The following is a 22,463-nucleotide window of genomic DNA, read 5'->3' as shown; positions in this document are numbered from 1 at the left end:
TTTTTAACGTGTCCACAACTTTTTTGTGATGATAATAGGTGAACCAATTTCATTAAGAACCTTGACAGCTCTTAAATCAAACTTGCAAGCAATACGGGTTGCTAAAACTGGCTGAGCTCCAAAATCTGAGGTCCAGTGAACTCTCAGCGAGAGCTTTAGTTTCTTCAGGGGTTGTGTGGATTCTCCCTCCTCTCAGGTGTGCGTGTATGTGTGCAGGAGCAATAATTTGGAGAATTTAACTGGGTTTACTAAGGACTCCTGTGGCAGAGTTGGTGCTCTGATGTACTCATTGGTAGCAAAGCACAAAATGGGAACATGTACAAAAATGGGAAAATGAAGGTTATTCAGGGTGCTGATCAATACCCAGGATTATCTCTTTGCTATATTGTCGTGGCTTAGTCCTTTCCAGACTAATTACTGCGTGATTTTTCCTTTAACAAAATGTAATCAGAACCCCAGCCCCACATATCATTTGCATCCCTTGTACTTGTAAAGCACCATTGCTGTACTGGAATCTTAGCATTCCTTACTGCACAAGGCCAGGTATGAGTTGGATAATATGCCCTTTTAATATCTGATAGAGAAGTTTGGTTATTGAGAGGATTTCGGTCCTGCCCACTGATGAGGAGAAAATTGTATTCAATTCAACCTTTTGGGTCAGATTGACCAGTGTATGATGGGAAATCTTTGCTGAAGGGAATTAAATGTGAGCCTAAAAATAATCTCGCTCTGATCCCACAAATGTCAGTTTCTGCCCCTGTTCCCCTCCTTCCTCCAGATGGCCACGCAGTCTCTCCTGTAGAGCTGCTTAAAGCCTACAGGAGAGGAGAAGCTTAGAACTGCTGCGTTCCTCCACAGAAACCCATCAACTCCCATTTGTGGGGAAGAAGACACAGGAAGAAAGCAGGAAAGCAGAATGGTGGGTGAGAAACTCAGAGCAGAAGGAAGCAGCATTTTTATGGATGTACATGATGCAAATTGGGATTTATATAGCAATGTGACAACAGTAAATGGTGCAACTCGCCTCAGAATCTCATTATGCATGGAGCCCGGCACCTAAGGAAGAATGTAAAGTGCATGGGCAACAACATTAGTATCACGCTGTCTGGAGTGCCTAACCACTGTGAGTGACTATCTCAGGGCAGACTGTCAGAAAACAAAGGCAGACACCCAACCCTGGTGGTGTGTTCTAGAATTAGATTTCACCAAGCTTGTAAAAAATGTGAACTCCTGGAACATTGTAGCAGTCTTACCATGGAGTTACAGTCAATTCCTTTAGCCTCTCCAGCCTATCTCGCCATGCAGGCAACTGAACTTTGTGATAAAAGGTTATTAAAACCAAAAATCACACCACATCAGGTTTCTCCTAGTCCCAAAGTCACTTACCCCCAGATCAATTGGTAGTCTGGATCTTACACCAGAGACAACACTGGCAGCCAATTCTTTAGTAAACTAACTAAAGGTTTACTAGCTAAGAAAAGGAATTAGAGTTACTGAGAGCTTAGAGCAGGTAAACCATAGTTTGTAACTCTAAATGGTGGCAGTGATGTAATAGACTGCCAGTTTCCCAAAAGTCTTTTCCAGGGCTACCCAGAATAATTCTGGGGATCTCAGTCTTCTCGTTCAGTTCTTCTGCCCTGTTCTGCCTAAATATATACTAATCCATTTAACTCCTTAGGCCAATTCACTTGTGCGTGAATATCAATGGCTCTGGCCTGAGCTGGTCTGTCAGGGTCACAATTAGCTTCTTAGTTAACTACTTTAATCCTTGAATTACACCTCTACTCCGATATAACGCTACCCGATATAACACAAATTCTGATATAACGCGGTAAAGCAGCGCTCTGGAGGGGCGGGGCTGCACTGCGCACTCCAGCGGATCAAAGCAAGTTTGATATAGCGCGGTTTCACCTATAATGCGGTAAGATTTTTTGGCTCCCGAGGACAGCGTTATATCGAGGTAGAGGTGTACCTCTAAGGAATGCAGTTTTGTGCGCTAAAAGGAAATATATAGCAAGTATTTGGTTGCTTATAAAATTATTAAAATATACACTTTAGAGAGAACACTTATCTTTATTTACTGGGTTTTTATATTGATGTAAGAAAAAAGAATGAACAAAATTACAAAATGTTATTACATATGTGTATTTAAGGTTGTAAAAATAGTATGTATAAGGTACTCTAGTTGAGATTGAAATACCATATGATTGTGCGTTTACAGCTTGTGTTATATTGTATAAATATGAGTGGATAGAGTTCTAGTTGTATATGCAACCTCAGCTTTTGTCCTCCTTGACTATTGAGTGATTAACTGTAAAGTCCTAACATTCTTGTAAAACTTGGTGGTACATATAGAACAATAATACTCTGCATGACTCTAGTGTCTTTCATAGAAAGAACTCAAACAATAATTAAGGGGGAAAAAACAGAATTCCAGATTCAATCCCATGCTATAAACACTCTGCTTCCTCCAAGTCCAAAGCACCAAGCAGATACTTAGGTGCCTTTAGAATAAGTCCTTTAAGATTGTGTGATCCTTTTAGTTTGAAAACATGTATCAATGACTAAAGTTAGGCTACAGGTAAACTTCTTCTTTCCTCCTGACTTTGTGTATATTTGTCTATACTCCATTGACATAGTGAAGACACAATTCATGGTCCCCTGAGGCAGAAATATTTATTGCTGATTCTAGTTTCTGGTTTCAGATCTTGAGGTTATTTTGGTTTGCGTAACCACAAACAGGATGGGGTAGTTTCATTGTTAGGTGTCCAACTATAGACCTTTCAGCTGTGATTCATTTGTTGCCGAGGTTGCCTCTTAACAAGGTAAGAAATAAATCTTGTGTAGAGTAAGAGCTTCAGGGAGCTTTGTATCTTTCCTTGTCGCCCCTTCTCCTCCTTTCTTTCATCAGCCCTGGTGCAGGGGCTTCTATGCCTGCATAGAAATTGCTTGGTAGGATGGATGCTGTGTCATTAAAGCCATTGAAATGTTCACCTACACATTTTTAGGAATCCCATTTCTATACTGTTTTCAATTTGGAGTGAGTCCTGTATATAGTTGAAGTAGGATTTTAGAACTTACTGGAATTTAATTGAGGAGGAAGTTTACAAACATTTTAGACTTAAACATAAATGTATTCATCTTTCACTTGCATTTCATTATATTTCTTACTTTATCTGCTATCTACCAAAGTTCTTAGTTTTTCTGTGAAGGCTTCCGTCTATCTTCTGTGCTTTCATACTGCTCTGAAGTTATAACAATGAATACCTGATATAACCATTTCCATTACTCCATGGTTCTGACTTGAATGCAAAGTTGAGCCTGGGTGGAAAGGGAGAAATCTCTTACTAAAATGTACATTTCTGAAATAAATAGCTAAAGGAACAAAACCACAGGCCAGCTACCCTTTCTGTAGAAATGTCCCCTCCTCCTAATTTGCTCCAGCATGAAAGAGGATTTTAAAACTTGAAACTTGCTGATGTAGCATTAAAGTGATTGACAAACAAGCTTCTTTTGAAAGAAAGAAATTGTGCCAAACATCCCAAATAAACAGCACAGCAGCATTTCAAATGTGAATGTTTCACATTTGCCTTGTTTGTTTATTTCAGGTCCATCTGCTCTCTCCTGGCAGTCATGCACAGCATTGGAGAATAGCGTCAAACTGCAGGCATCCAGCAAGTCCTATTTGTCTGAAATTAGTTTGTATAAAGTTTTCCTAATATTCTGTAGGGTGTAAAATACTAATTAAGAATTAAGAAAACCTTTCCAAGCTGTGTGATTTAGGGGAAAATAGGACTTGTTGTACACTTGCAGGCAGGCTGACCTATAGTGTGCGTGGCTGTCAATAGAAAATGCTGCTTGTCGCCACTAGGAGGACCTGGCATTGGCAACAGCAGTTTGACTTTCAATATATATATATTTTTTTTAAATGACTCCATAGCATGGTGTAGTTGACTGGTTACAGGTGCCCTGCCCACTGTTATCTGCGGTGATGCTTTTATTGACTTTCTACTGTGAACTTGCAAGAAGAATGGTGTTCTGACTATTTCCTGTTTGTCCCCCTGCTAGGCTCATCTCGTAAGGAGATCACAAAGCATTGGGAATGGCTAGAGAATAACTTGCTGCAGACTCTCTCCATCTTTGATAATGAGGACGACATCACCACTTTTGTCAAGGGCAAGATACATGTAAGGGGCACATGTTTCCCTGCAGATCATGGGGAGGTGGTGGTGAGATTTTTTTACCTTTTGGAGGGGAAAAAAAATTCCCTATAGATATTTCCATCTTCACCTTCTCTGGACATAGGTATGCTTCAGATCTTCATATAACTTATACTATTTTATCAGTACTATGTTATTGCTGCAATAGCTCAGGATTAATACATACTGCAGTAGAAATCATGTGACAAGAACAGATCTCAAAGAGCAACCTGCCTTTGAGAATTCTTCTGGTGCAGTAACTCACTAAAACCTGCTGCCCGTCTGACATTATCCCCATGAGCTGTATCTTTGGCACATTGCAAGAGGACCACATTTCACTGTCTGGCCTCCCCCATGTTTGTCACCAGATAATTCTAGCCTGTAAACAGTGCACTTTCCCCTGCTCGGACTATCCAGAATCTGTCTCTGGTGTAAGGTGACTGTATCCTAATTCCCACGGTGCTCTGTTTCAAACAAACACTAGGATCTCTGCTGGTTGAGGGGTTAACTAAGAAAGAATCGGTCTGAACTGTAAGTGGGTGGGGCCTTTGATTTTTTGGGGGGACACTGAGTAAGTAATCTTGCCCCCCTGGTGTGATGAGGGTAGAGTCAGCTGTTGCCCAATTAGTAGAGACCGTGAAGGAGGTGGATGGACCAGGTCTCTGAATGCTTGACAGTTTCTCACTAGAAATATTATAGTAGTAAAGACAGCCTGAGAATGTCAGAAACAGTGCTTTTGTCTCAGCATGTTGATATAGATTATTAATTCCCTAGATGATCTGGGTCCTCATTTTCTGAGACTTCCTCTTCTCTTGTGTTTTATAGCAACAGTTGAACTTGGCTGATGTACCTTCACTGTCAGTCCCTAGATCCAAATGGGTTGCTGGCATTTTTGGTGAAGGGCCTTTAACTCTGGATTTTGCTGTCCTGGTAGTGCCCAAAGTTAAGCTTTGGAAGCAGTGCAAAGCTCCCCTGACTTATTTTGGCCTTTGCCTGAAGTCTAGGGTGGAATATGTTATCCATACTTTGGTTTGGTAGATGGAGGCATAGTTGTAGGTGCAGCCATAGATACAGTTGTGTCCACATTTCTGAAAATTGAAAATCAAGCTGTTTATAAACTAGACTGTAGATTTGAGAATGATGCTAGGAGCTAATGTGATGATCCATCCTCTAGAGAGATGGAGGTGATAAGAGCAAGAAATAACTAAAGTGGGCAACTTGGAAACAGTAGCACTACCCAGGCAGTGGCTCTGCCATCAAGGTGGCTGACTCGAACAGAGAAGGGCATCTGTGCTTGCTGAAAAGGACACTGTAGGCACTGATAAGCTAAGAAACTGATCTATTTTTAAAGTCATCCTATCCTTAAAATAGATCTGTGAATGTTCCAGAAAAATCCTTCTAATAGAAATATGATAATAGCACACATTTTTGAGTCACAAATTGGTGTATGCTCCTGGATATTGGTAACACAGAGGCAGTTTCTTTTTCAGCATCTTAGCTGTTGAATTTGAATTTTTTAAAGGGGGGGGAATACTTTATTTTCAGGGTAGGAAGTGCAAGTTGTGGACCATTGTCAAGGAGAACTCTTTCTATTTTAACCTATCAAGCTGATAGGGTCTATTTTTCTGAGGTCCTTAGGACATGCAACTCCCATTGAAGTTATGTAAGTTGTAGTTTCTTGTTGTCTTTGAAAATCAGACCCACAGTGTCACTGTAAGTCAATGGTAGGCTTTTTTTAGATGGTATTGAAAGGGAAGATAAAAATCTCCATAAAGTAGGAGTGACTTGTTACTGTAATCTAGAAAACAAAACATTAAGACATCGTTATTAGTTGTGACTGTGAAAAATTGTGTTTTCTTGAGACTCCTTTGTATCTCTGTCAGGTTCCTTGCCTATTTCCCCCAACTCTTGGGTTACTGTCAGTCCTTTCCTTCTGGTTAAACAGATTAGGACAGAGCTGTCTTTAGTGCCCATTGGTGCTGTCTGTGGAACTCCAAGCCCTCTAGGGAGCATGCTCACTCTTCATCAGTACCAGGAATTGACCTCTGGTCTCCTGCATGGCAGTATAGAGTGCTAACTCTGAGTTACCAGGCCAGTCAGGAGAAGGACACTGAAATGTTATTTATGGACACTAGCTTTAAGTGTGTGTTCAGGCATAGGTTCACCTTTAACAGGATTCCAAGCTGTCTGGTTTGTTGTTCTTATTAACCGTCTCTGTTTTGCCTTTAACTTGGATCTGGTGTGGATTCCCTTGCCATGTTCTTCCTCTCTATCTCTAAGATTGTGCTACTTTAACACTGTAAGTGAAGGCAGCATTGATTTTTCCACTTTCCATCATCCTCTCCTCTCCCTTCAGGGCATTATTGCTGAAGAGAACAAGAATCAGCAGCCCCAGGGTGAAGAGGATCCAGGTAAATTTAAGGAGGCTGAACTCAAGATGCGGAAACAGTTTGGAATGCCTGAGGTGGAGAAGCTAGTCAATTACTATTCTTGCAGCTATTGGAAAGGGCGTGTTCCAAGGCAGGGCTGGCTGTATCTGACTGTCAATCACCTCTGTTTCTACTCCTTCCTGCTGGGCAAAGAAGGTAAGTTATCAGCTTGCTGTGTGCTCTTGTCTGCCACTTTCCCCCTTGATCTAGTTGATCATTGGTGTGGGCTTTTTTGGCTGTTTTAATTTTTTTTCCCCCATGGAAATCCTCTTTTAGCCCCAGCACACAGCCTTCAGGTCCCACTTACACTTGTCATCTAGCTTTCTCATGACTTTATGGGTAGAATTCTCAAAAGCACCTAAAGTGATCTAGAAGCCTGTGGCTATGTCTGAACTGCCCTGCAGTTCAGAATATGGGGGTGCAAACAGTGCACATACAAGTGCTGCACTGTAACTCCCCCATGTGGATACTGTGAGTGAAAACTAAAAGGTTCCTAGTTCGCATTAATGTAGTCCTGTTTGGGGTTCTTTATTGGAGTTTTCAGATCTTGATGGCATTTGCCTCAGGAGTTACTCTGTTGCCCGTAGTTATCTGCTATGGATGAGATATGAAAACCTGAGAAGATATAATTAGGAGTATGCACTGATTCAGCAACATTCAGGTGGGATCCAGTATTGTTTCAGAGGCCAGTTATTCTCAGACGGTGCTTTCTTTATGGTGAAGCACTTGGGAAGAAAAAAAAAATTGCCCAAGAATGGGAAAAGAAATAGCAAGTCTTGCTTGCTACTTTAACTTCTCTCCTACTGGCTGTGTGTGTGTTTTGCATCACGTTGTAATTGGTGGGTTTACTTTGGGTGCTTCCTTAGTGACCCTGGTAGTCCAGTGGGTGGACGTGACACAGCTGGAAAAAAACGCCACACTGCTGTTCCCTGAGTGCATTAAAGTGAGTACCAGGGATAGCGAGCTTTACTTCTCCATGTTCCTCAACATCAATGAGACCTTCAAGCTGATGGAACAGCTGGCTAATATCGCCATGCGACAGCTATTGGACAACGAGGGCTTCCTGGAGGACAAGTCCCTTCCCAAGCCCAGCAAGCCTCTAAAGAACATCTCTGCACTCAAAAGGTGTGTGTCTCTTCCAGCAGTGGAAATGGGGACGGGGAAGGTGGGAGCAGGAGAGTCAAAGAATGGGTGTACATTATTTGGTGATATTGATTAGCATCTGAGGCCCAAATCTGAATCAAGGCTTGATTACTTTAGGTGCTACATAATCTCTGACATTCCCCCCTTGTAGCTATGCTCATTTTTGTCCTGAGTACAATTCATCTATTTTTTAGACAAGTTCAGTTTTCCCCCTGTGCATGAAGGCATAGACTGAACTTTCAATGATCCCTATCTGAAAATAATCATGTAAGCAGAATTTGCTTCTATTGGAGATGACTTAATCTACAATGCCTTCTGCTTTGGTACGGTAATGCATGCCTTACCCACATGCAACTATTTAGAAGCATGCTTTCAGGATCCCTATATTTCCCCCCAATCCTCTGCTTTGATCTCCTTTTTTTAAAAGGTGAGGATCTTTTAAAAAATCATGGTACGCTTTATAGCATTTTACATTTTCAAAGTATTGTACAAATTTTAATAGTACCACTGTTTTGGGATGGAAGGTTGCACAGTTGTTTAAATCCATCTGTTTCAACCTTGTGATGATTTTCCTCAAAGTATTTATCTACAAGAGTAAGGTATATTTTATGTTTATGAGATGCACCTGAGAGAAACCTTGTTTTATCTTTTAAGTACTTGTGCTCCAGAGAATGTGTGGGTGTTGTGGTATATCTCAGTTTGAGAAGTGAACAGTGAGAAGATAAGAGGCACTTCTGCGCGTTGTGACTGGAATCAACCTTTGGTTGTGGTGTTTCCTTCTTAGGATTTTGAGGATGGAGGGTGAGGCCATTCATGCCTCCCAGTGTGGAGATTACCTTTCTCTCTTTTTCTCCCCTCCCCCCCAGAGATCTGGATGCTCGAGCCAAAAATGATTGGTACCGTGCCACCTTCCGGCTGCCCAAGGATGAACGCCTGGATGGACATACAGACTGCACCTTGTGGACTCCATTTAACAAGATGCACATCCCTGGCCAGATGTTTGTTTCCAACAATTATATCTGTTTTGCCAGCAAGGCAGAGGAGGCCTGTCACCTCATCATTCCACTCAGGGAGGTGGGAACCTGTTAGAATGAAAAGCCACTTATGCATCAGGACTACAAGCTTTTGGTCTTTAGCTTTTGGGTGTTTCTGGTGCTTACAGGTTGTGAATCCTGGCTCTTGACCACAGTAGGTTAATCCGTAGGCTAAGAACATAAGAACAGCCATACTGGGTCAGACCAATAGTCCATCTAGCCCAGTATCCTGTCTTCCGACAGTGGCCAATGACAGGTGCTTCAGAGGGAATGAACAGAAGAAGTAATCATCAAGTGATCCATCCTCTGTCATTCATTCCCAGCATCTGGCAAACAGAGGCTAAGGACACTTCAGAGCATGGTTTTGCATCCCTGTTCATCTTGGCTCATAGCCATTGATGAACCTATCCTCCATGATTTTAACTAGTTCTTTTTTGAACCCTATTATAGTCTTGGCCTTCACAACATCCTCTGGCAAAGAGTTCCACAGGTCGACTGCGAGAGACTTGTGAAGAAATACTTCATTTTGTTTGTTTTAAACCTGCTGCCTATAAATTTAATTTGGTGACCCCTGGTTCTTGTGTTATGAGGAGTAAATAACACTTCCTTATTTACTTTCTCCACACCAGTCATGATTTTATAGACCTCTATCATACTCCCCCCACCCCCCTTAGTCGTCTCTTTTCCAAGCTGAAAAGTCCCATTCTTATTAATCTCCTCATATGGAAGCTGTTCCATAACCCTAATAATTTTTGTTGCCCTTTTCTGTACCTTTTCCAATTCCAGTATATCTTTTTTGAGATGGGGTGACCAGATCTGCACACAGTATTCAAGACCATGGATTTAGAGAGAGGCAATATGTTTTCTGTCTTATCATCTATCCCTTACCTAATGATTCCCAAACGGTTTCACAAGAAATGGCAGTTTATTTAGGTACTGGGGGATTCTTTCGTAATGGGCAATGATTCTAGCAAAAGACTGAGATCAGTTCCTATTGAAAGAGAAATCTGTCTCCAAAATCTGAGTAACAGGGAAGGAAGCAAAGGTAGAGAACACAGACAAATGTTTTCTTCAGTAACCATGAGATTACTGACTAGTAAGTTTGTTTCTTATCCAATTCTGGAAGTATCCAGAGACAAGTCAAACTTTCAGCGTTTAACAAAGTCTGTTCAAAGGACATTGTGACTGTTGGCTTTCTGGTGCTTTGGTTTTGTTTTTTGTTTTTTTTACAGTTTACATTTTGTTTTTCCTCTTCTGTTTGTAATAGACCTCTTAGCAGCTTGAAAGTAGCATTTTCTCCTGTGCTACCTTCTCGGTTCCCATTTGGCAAACAGATTTTTTCTTCTATTTTTAATTAAGCTGAAATGCATTTTGCTTGTGTGCCATCATTAATGAAATCCGCACAGCTCCTTCAATAGCACTTGTTAACTACCTGTACCAGAAGGAAGGGGAAACAACAACACAATTTTTTGTGTAGCTCTTATAAAAAAAAAAAAGCTTTCAGGGTGTCTTGCTCTGTTCTGTAGTAGTGGAGATAGGGCTCCTGTTAAAGAATCAGGCACAGCTGTTTGTGCACAATGCAGGTGAGCACACTTTTCTGTCTTGGCATTTTCTCTCCTATTCTAGAAAAGTAGCATTTTTTTAAACAAGCTCTTGTATTTTCTTACTTTGTTTATACACTCCATTTTGTAAATAGGAAAAAAGGCAAAATCTTATTCACACTGCGTATGTTTTTATTCTTTCAATTTAAAAGGGGACGCAGCATCTTGATAGGGGGCAGTGAAAAGTCTGTCCTTCAGCTGAGGAAACTGAGGAAAGCCCTCTGATCTTTCTGTATAAACCAGAGCACATGGCAGGCATGAGGAAGCAGGTGTTTAAAAAGCAAAGTAAACTCTTCTTTGTGGGGGTGCTCCATCAGTTTTCTCCCCCTTCTTTCCACATCAGCCACCACTATCATTCCTGTAAAAAACACATCAGCTACAGCAGAGGCTGCTGGCTGAGACCAGCTTGCATGTGTCTTGTTACATGTCTTGATGATGGAGTTGATGTGCTGGCAAAAATTAATACCTAGAGGACAATCCAGGTTATAAATGTTTTATAGCAAGTTAAATTTGGACATGCATCTCGGAGTCCCTTTTAATGATCAAATGGAAATGATGGAGTCCTACTATATCCAAATTGCCTGTGACTGTCTCTTCCAGGTGGCAGTTGTTGAGAAAGCAGACAGCTCCAGTGTCTTGCCCCGCCCTCTCTCGATCAGCACCAAAAGTAAAATGACCTTCCTCTTCGCCAACCTGAAGGACCGAGATTTCCTGGTACAGAGAATCTCTGACTTCTTGCAGAGAACACCATCAAAGAAATCGGATGGCTCTGGCAGAAAGTGGAAGGGGAGCTTCAGTGACACTGGATGTGAGGTACTAGGGCACGGTTCTGGAGGGGGCTTTCCACCTTTCCAAAGAGACGTTTGTTGCATTGTCTACTCCAGCAAATGGCATCTTCCTATCAGACTCCTACTCTGAAAGCTGGAGGCTGACTAAGCTCAGACATTTCAGGTCTTTATAATGAGGAACACTAGGAATAAGACTTATTTACATCAATTTCTCATTTGCGTCACCATTCTCTGCAGATTAGGGAAGTTACCCATTTCATTGGTTAGAGTTGAATTATAATTTCTCAAGATAAAGAAAGCTAGTTCCTGTGAGCCTGAGCATCACAGAGAAAATGGTGTTTATGCTGGGGGAGTGCTGTTGGCAAGTGGAAAGGAAGTAGGCAGCATCTATTGCTTTGAAAGGCAGGGGAAGAGAGAGAGAGGCTGAAATATTAGACTAGATTCTCTGGTCCGCTGTGCCCTTCTGCACACTCAATCAGTGTAAAGGGAGCAGAAACCTCCTCCTAAATCCCGTGCCAGGGATACCCTCAGCATGGGACAGTCCCCAGGAAGTGTAAAGCTTCCCTTTCCACAACCCCTGGTGTGGGGGACATGTCAGGGTGAGCAGGGGAAGTGGCCAAAGCTAACTAGGCTCTGGTAATCCCCATCTGGCACAGTTTGGAGCAGCCTCTAGTGACTCTTATTTGTTACAGTCAGTGAGATCTGGACACAGCAGAGGATCAGAGGGGTAGCCGTGTTAGTCTGTATCCACAAAAACAACGAGGAGTCCGGTGGCACCTTTAAAGACTAACCGATCTGTTAGTCTTTAAGGTGCCACCGGACTCCTCGTTGTTACAGCAGAGGATGTGGCCCAATAGGTCTCCTAAGGATGCGTGAGACAATAAATCTGAATACATTCATGGATTATGGGTGAAGATCTTAGAATAGTTCTTAAAGCTAAGTAATGGATAGCTCTGGGGACTGGTAATGAGTTACAGAAGTTTTTACTTTTAGGTTAGTGGACAGAAGTGGCATTGCTACTGTTCAGTAGCCTGTTGGCCATCTCCATCTAACCTTTGTTGGCAGGTCTCCACATCACAGCTGGCACCTTTGTTAGTCTGGGTAGAAAGGGGAAATATACAATGGGCTTGGAGCCTGACCTCCCTTTTACTCTAGGCAGCGGTCCTGCAAGGGCTGGGTTGAGTTGTATTGGTTGGGCAGCAGGGAGAAGTCACCATGTTTTGTAGAGGGGTCTTCAGTGTAGTATTTGATCACACAAAATGTGCTTGCAAAATAAACAGTAGAAGCTTATTATGCTTTTTTTCAGATTATATATTTTTGTTCTTCAGGAGTTTCCAGAGTTCTCTTCCATTAGTCCACCTGCAGTCAGCCCAACCTCTACTCTCAACAACCAGTTGGTCAGCTTCTGTACAGGGGAGGTGCCAACAGCCTCCCAGGGGCTACTCAAACTCTTCAGGAGAGACTCCGAGGAGCTCTTAGGACCCAAAGCGGTATGCAAGCTGTTTACATATAAAGTAAAACAACTATTGCAATGAGTTTGGTGTTAAAGTGAAGTGCTGACTAGAACAGGCAGGCACAGTGAAAGCTTCGTCGTTCTTCATTCTATACCCCAAAGCTCCATCAGTGCATCTCTCCACTGACCTGTGTCACCAGCTGCAGTTCCATTGATAGGCTCCCATACAGCTCTGGAAATGCATCTTAGCTGCAACCCAAGCACTATCTTGATTTTTCCAGTCATGGGCTACTTGAGCAAAGACTACCAATTGTACTAAATTCTTGTGCTTTTGCGATATTGACAAGTACCCATTGAGTCAGTTTTGCTCTCACTTGAGATTTCCAAGAGCGTTAGCCTGGGTACGGGGACGTGGTAATTTTAACCATGTAGTAAGAGAACGCCCTGACTTGGTTACATTTGTGTTGTAGATGAGACATAAAATGTTGATTGAGGCCACCAAACTCATTTCACTTGTGATCTATTTAAAATCAGATCTTTGAGATGAAGGGTGATGTGTCATGACTACAGTGCCATCCATCACATCCTCAACTAGCGCCTCTTTTTATTCAAGTAAAAGCTGTGTCAATGTCACATTTCAACCTACTTGCTTGCACATTTTGTCAGTGAATACTTAGAAACTTGATACAGATGATCAGTTGTTCATAAATTATGTACATAGTGAATGTAGCACATCATAGAATAAGTAAGAAGGAACAGTTTAAATGTGGCACTGTATTTCCTTGGTCAAGTATGGGCTTGAGTAGAAACCTCCCATTCTATAGGTGAACTTGATGGAAATGCTTTAGTCCGTCCAAATGGCACTGTTTGTTTTTCCCTCTTAGGCAAAGGAGAAGATGAAGGAAGAGTCATGGAATATTCATTTCTTTGAGTATGGGCGAGGAATGTGTATGTATCGCACAGCCAAGACCCGCGAACTGGTACTAAAAGGGATCCCAGAGAATCTTCGTGGAGAGTTGTGGCTCTTGTTCTCAGGTAAAAGGCTCTACTGTACACTCATGACAGTTCCCAGGTAACGGGTAGCCCTTCTGCAGTTAGCAAATATCAGGCCTTCTGCACATTTCCGAGATTGGGAGAGTTAAATGTTCATATCTAAATGGATCACATTTATTTCTAAATTAATCCTTTACTCCCAGGTGTACTCCATCTGCATGAAGCTTTAAAGAGACCCAATTTCTCTCTCCATCTGTATGCAATATGCCAGCAGGTGCTTTCTGAAGAGATTATGATCTGTTGCCTGCTTGTGCTGCATGACAGTACAGTGACAGGATATTCTAAATTCCCTCTTCTCCCAGGAGCTACATAGTCTTCTTTGTCAGGATTGTGACATTCAGAAGCTGGGGAATTATCTGATTTAACTGCAGATTTGTTTCTGAACCTTGAGATCTGCTTGTATTCATTTGAGTCTGTGTACCGTCCCCTATCTGCCCCTTCACTGAAACTTTGGGAACAAGGGAATGAAGCAGTGCCTTTGTCATTGTAGGGGCCTGGAATGAGATGGTGACGTTTCCTGGGTACTATGCAGAGCTGGTGGAAAAGTCAATGGGGAAGTACAGCCTTGCCACAGAGGAAATTGAGCGAGACGTGCACCGTTCCATGCCAGAGCACCCTGCCTTTCAGAATGAGTTGGGGATCGCTGCCCTTCGGAGGGTCCTGACAGCTTACGCATTCCGAAACCCCACAATCGGGTACTGTCAGGTAAGAGGGGAGTATAAATTAGCCACCCCACGCTTTGGACATTACTGAAAGCCAAACCCCCATTTTAAGGAAGTTTCATACTTGAATTTGGGATCCTCCTTGATGATGCCCTTGTACTCTAGCAATAAGGCAGGGGCTGCTGTGTTGTAAAACTGTAACTGTCCTTTGGATGTGATGTTAAATCAGTTTGTTCTGCCTATCTCTAGTGACTGTGAGCCACAGAATATTTTATTAGACTGGGGAGAGCCCCCAGTGTCCTGGCTAACTTTCCCTCACTTAGTAAAAGCACCTTCTAGTTTCCTAAGTAGTGCATGAGAACTGGTTGAGGTTACGAAGACAGCTGTATTGACTGTGCACAGCCTGCATCAAACTCATTAATTTGTAAACTGATATAGGATATCCAGAGTATATAGGAACTGAATAGTTTTGTGTATCCTTTGGATATTTACAGCCCCCTACACACTGCTCTATTAAAAACTGTCTCAGCATTTTCCGTATAAATACCATTTTCAAGGTTTTAGTAACCTGGTTAAATAATACTAATTCTTTGCTCCATGGATCAAAGTGCTTTACAAGGATGCGTGGAGTTATCCCCATTTCACAGCTGCAGGAGCTGAGGCCTAGAGTGGTTAGCTGGAAACAGAACATTGATATTCTGACTCCCAGTCCCCTACCTTATCCATAGGAGCTTAGTATTTTAACCACATTTATCTCACATTTATAGTGTCCCATTACCTTCCTGAACATCCTCAGCTAATGTGGTATTTTCTTCTCCGTGCATGTTTGTGTCGCTCTTCCTGCTCCCAGGCCATGAACATTGTAACATCGGTACTGTTGCTGTACTGCAATGAGGAAGAGGCTTTCTGGCTCCTAGTGGCCTTGTGTGAGCGGATGCTGCCAGATTACTACAATTCCAGGGTAGTGGGTGAGTCTGTCAAATTCATCATGGGGGCTGGCATTTCCTTCTACTATACGATCAGCAGAACTCAGGAAAGAAGGACAGTCGTATTTATTAACCGACCATTAAACACAGTGCATTTGAAAGAGTGTGGGACACTAGCCGATGAAAGCTTTGGCCTCATTAGTGATGTGTAAAGAATTTCCTGCAAATTCTAAATATCCAGTTATTCCTCCTGAGAGAATTCAGTTCTTAACCCTTCAGGACCAGACAACTATTAATTGGAGGGAAGAGAGAGAAGAGAATCAGAAATGGGAGGGGGCTGGAGGGCTAGGCTTACAGGGAAAGAGATTTAAAAGAGCTAAAAGTGTACATGACTAGAGGGATGAAATTAGGGGGAAAAAATAGCCTATCAAATACTTCCTCATTGTGAGATCAGTTCAGTTTTAGAATAGTCTCCCAAGGGAAGTTGTGGAAGCCCCATTGCTTGGAACTTCTAAAATTAGACTGAATAAAGCACTAACGTATGTGCTGTAGGCGATTGTCCCACACAGTTCTTCAATTTTAATCTCTCTGCTTCTGTGACATTATTTTTAGAATAATAATCATTTACCTCACCATTCTTTTGTCTGGTGGGATATACAGATCAATTAATGACTTGCTAACTCAGGCTCTACAGTAGCAGATCACATGATAGTCACATGTGTATGCAGAATTCTTCAGTTATATTAAAGAGGGAACCAGGAAATACATATGACCAAACCTTACTTGATTTCAGTTCTGTTGAAAACTGGCTGGTTTGTGACTAGAATCAATATTTATCTAACTAGCATAGATTTACATTACTTTGTGCTCAGTCCCGTGATACCAAATTGTCACTTCCCCCTTGTCTTTTCAGGTGCATTAGTGGACCAAGGCATTTTTGAGGAGCTCACGCGAGACTACCTTCCACAACTGTCAGAGAAGATGCAGGAGCTGGGAGTGATTTCCACCATTTCTCTCTCCTGGTTCCTCACCCTCTTCCTCAGCGTCATGCCCTTTGAGAGTGCTGTGGTCATTGTTGACTGCTTCTTCTACGAGGGTATCAAGCTTATCTTGCAGGTGTCTCTGGCCATCCTGGATGCCAACATGGAGAAGCTGCTAAACTGCTGTGATGAAGGCGAAGCCATGACTGTCCTGGGCAGGTAGCCCTTATTACTCTTCTTTATAATTAAATGAATGGCAGTGGTACTCGCCCTTCCACTCTGGTGTAAAATCCTTAATATTTTTCATGCTCTCACAATCTTCATTGCTTAGCAGTTCGAACTGTCTTTACTAGATGTCACTGTGTCTCAGTGGGTCACAGCTGAGGATGCCAAATTCAGGACAAACTGCTGAGGAATAAGGCAGACTCACCCCAAACTGCTGGTTATTCTAACATTAGATTATACCAATCCAGTAATAAAAGTAAACTTCTATCTCACCACACTGGTTAACAGGAAGTCAAAAATTCAGTCTCCTTAGGCATTCCAGCCTTTGTCTTCCCACCTAGACACCGTCTGATGAGTAGTTACTGAAAACCAATTTAACCAAATATGGGATTCATCTAATCCCAAGAAATCAGCCATTTAGCCAGGTCAATATATAACTCAGCTCTTTCAACCCAATAATCACGCTGATGCCTTTATTAACTAAAACTAAAGGTTTAATAATAAAAGAGAAAAAGAAGAGAGTTGTTAATGTTAATTGATCATATACATACAAATAATTGCAAAGTCTTTATATCAGGTTTGTAGCAGTCATGGAATAGACTGCTGGCTTGTAAAATCTCTCTGATAACTTCCAAAAGATTGGAAGGTCTTCAGTCCATAGTTCAAAATGCTCCTTTTAGTTGTAAATCCACAATCCAGAGAATCAAGGCAGGAAAGAGGCAAAATGGAGATAGCTCAGGGGTCTTTTATATCCTTTGCCATGTGCCTGGAAATTTACTATCTCTGTTTGTGGAAAGTTACTGGCCTAAGATGGAGTCCAGGATCACATGAGCACATCATATGTCCTTACATGGCTTGATGACTCTCAGGGGGTAGCCATTGCCTGTATTCTTGCTGAGGTGTCCACCGAAGGAGCTACCTGGGCAGAGTGAGTTTCTTCTGTGGCCTATTGGGAGAGCTACATGTCCTTGGTGGGCCATCAATACATAGTTGTTTGGCCTTAATGTAAGTTTTACCTGGTGGCTGTTACCCAGGAATACAACACATGTATGATGCCAATACATAGCCAATATTCATAACTTCAGATACAAAAATGATACGTGCATGTAAACAGGATAATCATATTTAGCAAATCATAACTTTTCCATCGACACCTTACATGACATACTTTGTACAAGATTTGTTGCAGTTGTATAACATGAAGAGTTTCATCATATTTCCCAAAGCCCATCCTGTCTTGATGCATCCCTGCTGTCTAGCTTGAAGGATTGCTGCTACAAATCTAGGGAGAATTCTGATTCACTGTCAGTAACAGCTTCTAACGGAAGGAGCCTCCTAAAACCTGGTGAGGCAAATCTTCCTGTAGTGTAGCAAATGTAAGAAGGCTTCCTGTAGCAAAGTGAAATGTTCATCAATTCCAAATATGCCACCACCTGCACCTTATTTTTCTGAAACCTCATTTAAAAACAGGTGCTCTGAAGAATGAAATGAAAACTGATTGTATTAGAGTGAAAGAGACATCAATGGAGCTAGGCAGGCTAGCTGGAAAGAAATAAATTATTCTAGCCAACGAGATTGACTGTCCAAAGGAAGTGGAAATAGTATGTTTAAGATCTTACTTTTTTTTTTGTTAATTCTTGAGATTGTATTAACCCAGAGCTCTGCCTTTGTTCTTTGTTTATCCCCACAGGTACCTGGACAATGTAATTAATCGACAAAGTATTTCCCCACCTATTCCACACCTACATGCCTTACTCACAAGTGGAGATGAGCCACCACTTGAAATTGACATCTTTGAACTCATCAAAACATCTTATGAGGTCAGAGGCAAGATTAATATTTACTTGAGGGATCTTTGCCGCTTAAGGCCCAGTCCTGCATTCCTTGTGCAGCCAAGACTCATTGGCTTCACTAGGGGCTTGTCTACACTTACCGGAGGATTGACGCTGTGGCGATCAATGCATTGGTGGTCGATTTAGCGGGTCTAGTGAAGACCCACTAAATCAACCACAGATTGCACTCCCGTTGACTCCTGTACTCCACTGGATCGAGAAGAGTAGGGGGAGTCGACGGGAGACGCTCGCCTGTCGACATCACGTAGTGTGGACCCTGCAGTAAGTAGATCTAAGCTACGTTGTTTTGAGTTATGCTAGTCACAACTCAAATTGTGTAGCTTAGATCGAATTTCCCCTATGGTGTAGACCAGTGGTCCCCAACCTTTTCAATGCCCATGAATCCCATTCTGCGGTGTCTGTGTTGTGATGATAGCTGGATGACCTGAAGTCTCCTAACCTGGGAGTGGTGGCAGCAGCAGCCATGAATCCAATAGGCCATATTACAGAAGTAGCAGGAGTTCTCCCTGTTCCCAGCTACACTTTTCCAGAAGTAACTCTTCATGGATGATGACAACAGTAGATTTGCATGGGAGAAAATAGCTTATTTTTATGTTTAATTACCAGGGCAGTCATCAGTGCCCACTTGACACATCCTCTCTCTCAATGCAATTAGAAAAATTGGGAAAAGACTTAGTTTTTCAGGTGGATTTCTTTTCTCTGATGCTCTCTTCCTCTCTGTCTTCTGTCATTGTCCTTTTCCTCTCCCTTCAGCTCACCCTTATGCTGTTCTTCCCATGCACCTTACGTTGCTTTCTAGTCTCGGTTTCTCATTAACTTGTGCCTGTTTGTCTCCTCCTCAAGGAAATCCCGTTTCTGTCTTTGCACTCTCGTCCTTCAAAGCACTACTCTTTCTGACTGTTCATTCCTTCTTTTTCCCTCCTTGTTAAAGCAGCAGCATCCAAATCATTTTACTTGTCTGATTAGTGCTGTTGAGAAAAAGCCCAGCCTCCTTACAGGTACAGCACTCAATTTGAACATGGATTCCTAATGAGTGCTAGCACATCTCCTCACATGTTCTTATACTTCCCACCCACCATTAACAAAAGAGTCTTCGCAGACTATCTCTATTGACAAAAAGACATTTTTTCCCTTTCAGGTCACTTCTAAGGTGATTCCTGATTTGCTGAACAATGTTACTGAACGTGAGACTTGTCTCATTGATAGATGGGGGTAAACCGATGTGCTTTTCTTCCTTACTATAGAAATTCAGCAACTTGAGGGCAGATGACATTGAACAGATGCGCTTTAAGCAAAGATTGAAGGTGATCCAATCCCTGGAAGACACAGCCAAGAGGAGTGTGGTATGTAACACCCTGATTAAATAAGTTACCAGTTGGCATGTTAATGCAGCACATTTTGCTTTGAGTCCTCTGAAAATCTGCTCTGTAGCAAACCCAGAATGTGGTGACTAAAGGGATGATGGTTAATGTGGAAAATGTATCTGCTGACTTGAACAACTTCCGTTTAGCTCTCATTGATCTAGTCGAACAAGTTGGGTTGAAGTGCTAAGACATGATCCTGGTAGAATTATAGGCAAATCATTGCCAGTATGAACCACAACAGGCCTTGTAACACTTTCCACTGGTTAGAGCTGCCTGTATTTGTTACTTTTCATCTTGGTTCTTTGAGGGTTGCAAGATGGCAGATACTGATGTCCTTCCCACCCAGTGTGTGTGCTATGATGTTGGGAACCCACAGAGGACTGGGGCAGAGGAGGAGCATCTGCATCTTACTGCCACTTTACTCTTCTATTTGTGCCAGTTGTGAAACCTGTTCCCTTTGCCCCTCTCACTGTAGCACCCGCTATAGATGTCTGACAATAGGTGCATTGGAAAGCCACAAAGTGAAACAAAGGCAAAGAGGTGATATGTTACTTGTTCTCACTTCCAATTACAGTGCAGTCAGAGCAGAAAACACATTTAACACTTTGAGCAGCTTTTTATTGTTTACCCTCCTTGTTCAAGGCAGGTACAGCTGTTCTCTGTGTCAGCAGTTGCTGGCATCTTCCTGTCCTAGCAACTCAGAAATGTGAGACTGTTTTCCTTCAGTTCAAAATCACTATAACACTCCTTCCTCCCTTATACCTTAGTCAAGTCTCTTGGCCTTTTTCATGGTATATAAAATATTGTTTCATATAGTAAGTGAATACATTTTACAGTTTAGGAGTAATAAATAAATGTTCATTCTGTTTCTCTTCCTTACTTTAGGTCCGAGCTATATCTGGTGACATTGGTTTTTCTATGGAAGAACTAGAAGAGCTTTATATGGTGTTCAAGGTAGGAACCTGGTATGGGGAAGAGTGTGTCCTAGTCACTCTGCCTCCGATATACAGAAAGATATTCAAGATTGAGTGGATGGGCAAGTAATAGCATTGTGTTTCTATCCAGAATCTGATCTGTCAGAAGCAGAAGTGGGGCTCTGGGGTACATGGTGCCAGTGGGACTGGCTCTAGTATGTCTGATGATTTTTTTACAAAGATGATGGAAAACTGTTCACAGCATTTAAATGATATTCCACAGAGAGAGATGCTGGCAATGTTGGAAAGAAATGTTTAGTGGCTAGAGTAGGGGACTGGGATTCAGACGTCCTTGGTTTTATTCCTAGCTCTGCCACTGACTTGCTCTGTAATCTTGGGCAAGCCACTTAACCCTTCTGTGCCTCAGTTTGCCCATATGTAAAAATGGGGTGATAGTTCCCTACCTCATGAGAGTAATAAGACTCAATGTTTGTGATGCCTTGAAATACTCAGCTGCAAGATGTAGACATAGCAAAGTAAGATGGTATGACTTATTCATAAAACTTTAATTCTCACTCTGTGACAAGTCTTGTGTACTCAAATCTCTGCCTGAGTCTTCATCCAAATCTGATAGTGCTTTTTGTTTTCCTTGAAATCAGTCTTTTTCTAGTTTGATCAGATCCTCTTCTTTCATGTCTCAGAGTTCAGCCATGATCACACATGACCTTCGGAGTAAATAAGGGGAGGAGAAAAATAGATGTATGAGCAAAAGTCTCTTCTCTGGCTACGCAGTGTCTTTGTCCATGAGGTATAATTGAATCTCTAAGCATGAAGGTTTGTGTAACTATTAGTGGTTTGACCTATTAACTCTTTCTCCTCAAAGGCAAAACACCTGACAAGCTGTTATTGGGGGAGCAGCCACACTGCCGCCGCCCACCGAGATCAGAGCTTGCCCTACCTGGAGCAGTATCGCATTGACCTGGAGCAGTTCAGAGAGCTGTTTGACAGTCTAACCCTCTGGTCCTGTGGCCTCCACACACCTGTGCTGGCAGGACGAATGTTCCGGCTTCTAGATGAGAACAGGGACTCTCTCATTAACTTCAAGGAGTTTGTTACAGGGATGAGTAAGTGTCTTTTCTAGAGATGCCGTGGAATGTTTTAGCAAAGTTTTCCACTGTTCCAAGCACATAACCATAGAGAGACAATGGAATTTGTCCAGGAGGGAGGACGATGTCATTACAAAATGAGACGTGCCTTCTTGCTAAACAAGTTAGACTTTGCGCAGGATGCAGCAGCACAGATTTCTTTCTGTACAGGAGCTGTAGTTGCAGATCTTTTCAGCTTCCCCTTGCTTCTATGGGAACTCTAGCGGTCTGTTTGATGGATCCTGTCAGCTATCAGTGACTCTTAACACTAAAGGCTATTTATCTCATCCTTTCCTGCACAGGTGGGATGTACCATGGTGACCTGACTGAGAAGCTTAAACTACTTTACAAATTGCACCTGCCTCCAGGTGAGTGGGTGATCTCGTCTCCCTCCTCCTCTCAGACACCCAACGGCTGAGGAGGATCCTTATGTGTTTTGCTAGATATTTCAATAAAGCTTTTTTTTGTATTCCTACTACTGAGGGGAATGAGTGGATATCCTACCTTAGTGGTTCTCAAACTGATCTATGAAGAATTTGCAGATGATTTGCAGAAAGCTGGTTACATAGCCAGCCTCATTTCCAGCTACTAAATTGCATTGAAGGACAGCTAAATATTTTAAACAAAATTAAAAAAAAATGATATATCTGAATTATCAATGTAAGTAATTGCTGTAGTTTCCACAGGGATGTTA

The 22,463-nt window shown here is 42.1% G+C and overlaps 1 protein-coding gene across 6 annotated transcripts in view; it reads left to right on the top strand.

Annotated features, from left to right (window-relative positions):
• Positions 1-22,463, top strand: part of TBC1D9B (TBC1 domain family member 9B) — a 36,964-nt gene that overhangs the window by 6,071 nt on the left and 8,430 nt on the right. For 4 of the 6 annotated variants that reach the window (XM_005295825.5, XM_008166455.4, XM_065556007.1 and 1 more), the window contains exons 3-17: positions 4,069-4,187; positions 6,556-6,784; positions 7,495-7,753; positions 8,638-8,845; positions 11,007-11,219; positions 12,523-12,684; positions 13,532-13,682; positions 14,191-14,405; positions 15,213-15,330; positions 16,202-16,487; positions 18,184-18,313; positions 19,591-19,689; positions 20,596-20,664; positions 21,508-21,748; positions 22,072-22,137. In XM_005295825.5, the coding sequence (XP_005295882.2) occupies positions 4,069-4,187; positions 6,556-6,784; positions 7,495-7,753; positions 8,638-8,845; positions 11,007-11,219; positions 12,523-12,684; positions 13,532-13,682; positions 14,191-14,405; positions 15,213-15,330; positions 16,202-16,487; positions 18,184-18,313; positions 19,591-19,689; positions 20,596-20,664; positions 21,508-21,748; positions 22,072-22,137 (2,565 nt within the window). Of the gene's footprint in view, positions 1-778; positions 920-4,068; positions 4,188-6,555; positions 6,785-7,494; positions 7,754-8,637; positions 8,846-11,006; positions 11,220-12,522; positions 12,685-13,531; positions 13,683-14,190; positions 14,406-15,212; positions 15,331-16,201; positions 16,488-18,183; positions 18,314-19,590; positions 19,690-20,595; positions 20,665-21,507; positions 21,749-22,071; positions 22,138-22,463 lie in introns of all 6 variants that reach the window. The other 2 variants (XM_065556006.1, XM_024103703.3) reach the window with 2 other exon arrangements.

The sequence above is a fragment of the Chrysemys picta genome, chromosome 8 (genome assembly GCF_011386835.1).
Source record: "Chrysemys picta bellii isolate R12L10 chromosome 8, ASM1138683v2, whole genome shotgun sequence".
NCBI classification, from domain to species: Eukaryota; Metazoa; Chordata; order Testudines; family Emydidae; genus Chrysemys; species Chrysemys picta.
This window is presented reverse-complemented; position numbering and strand designations above follow the sequence as displayed.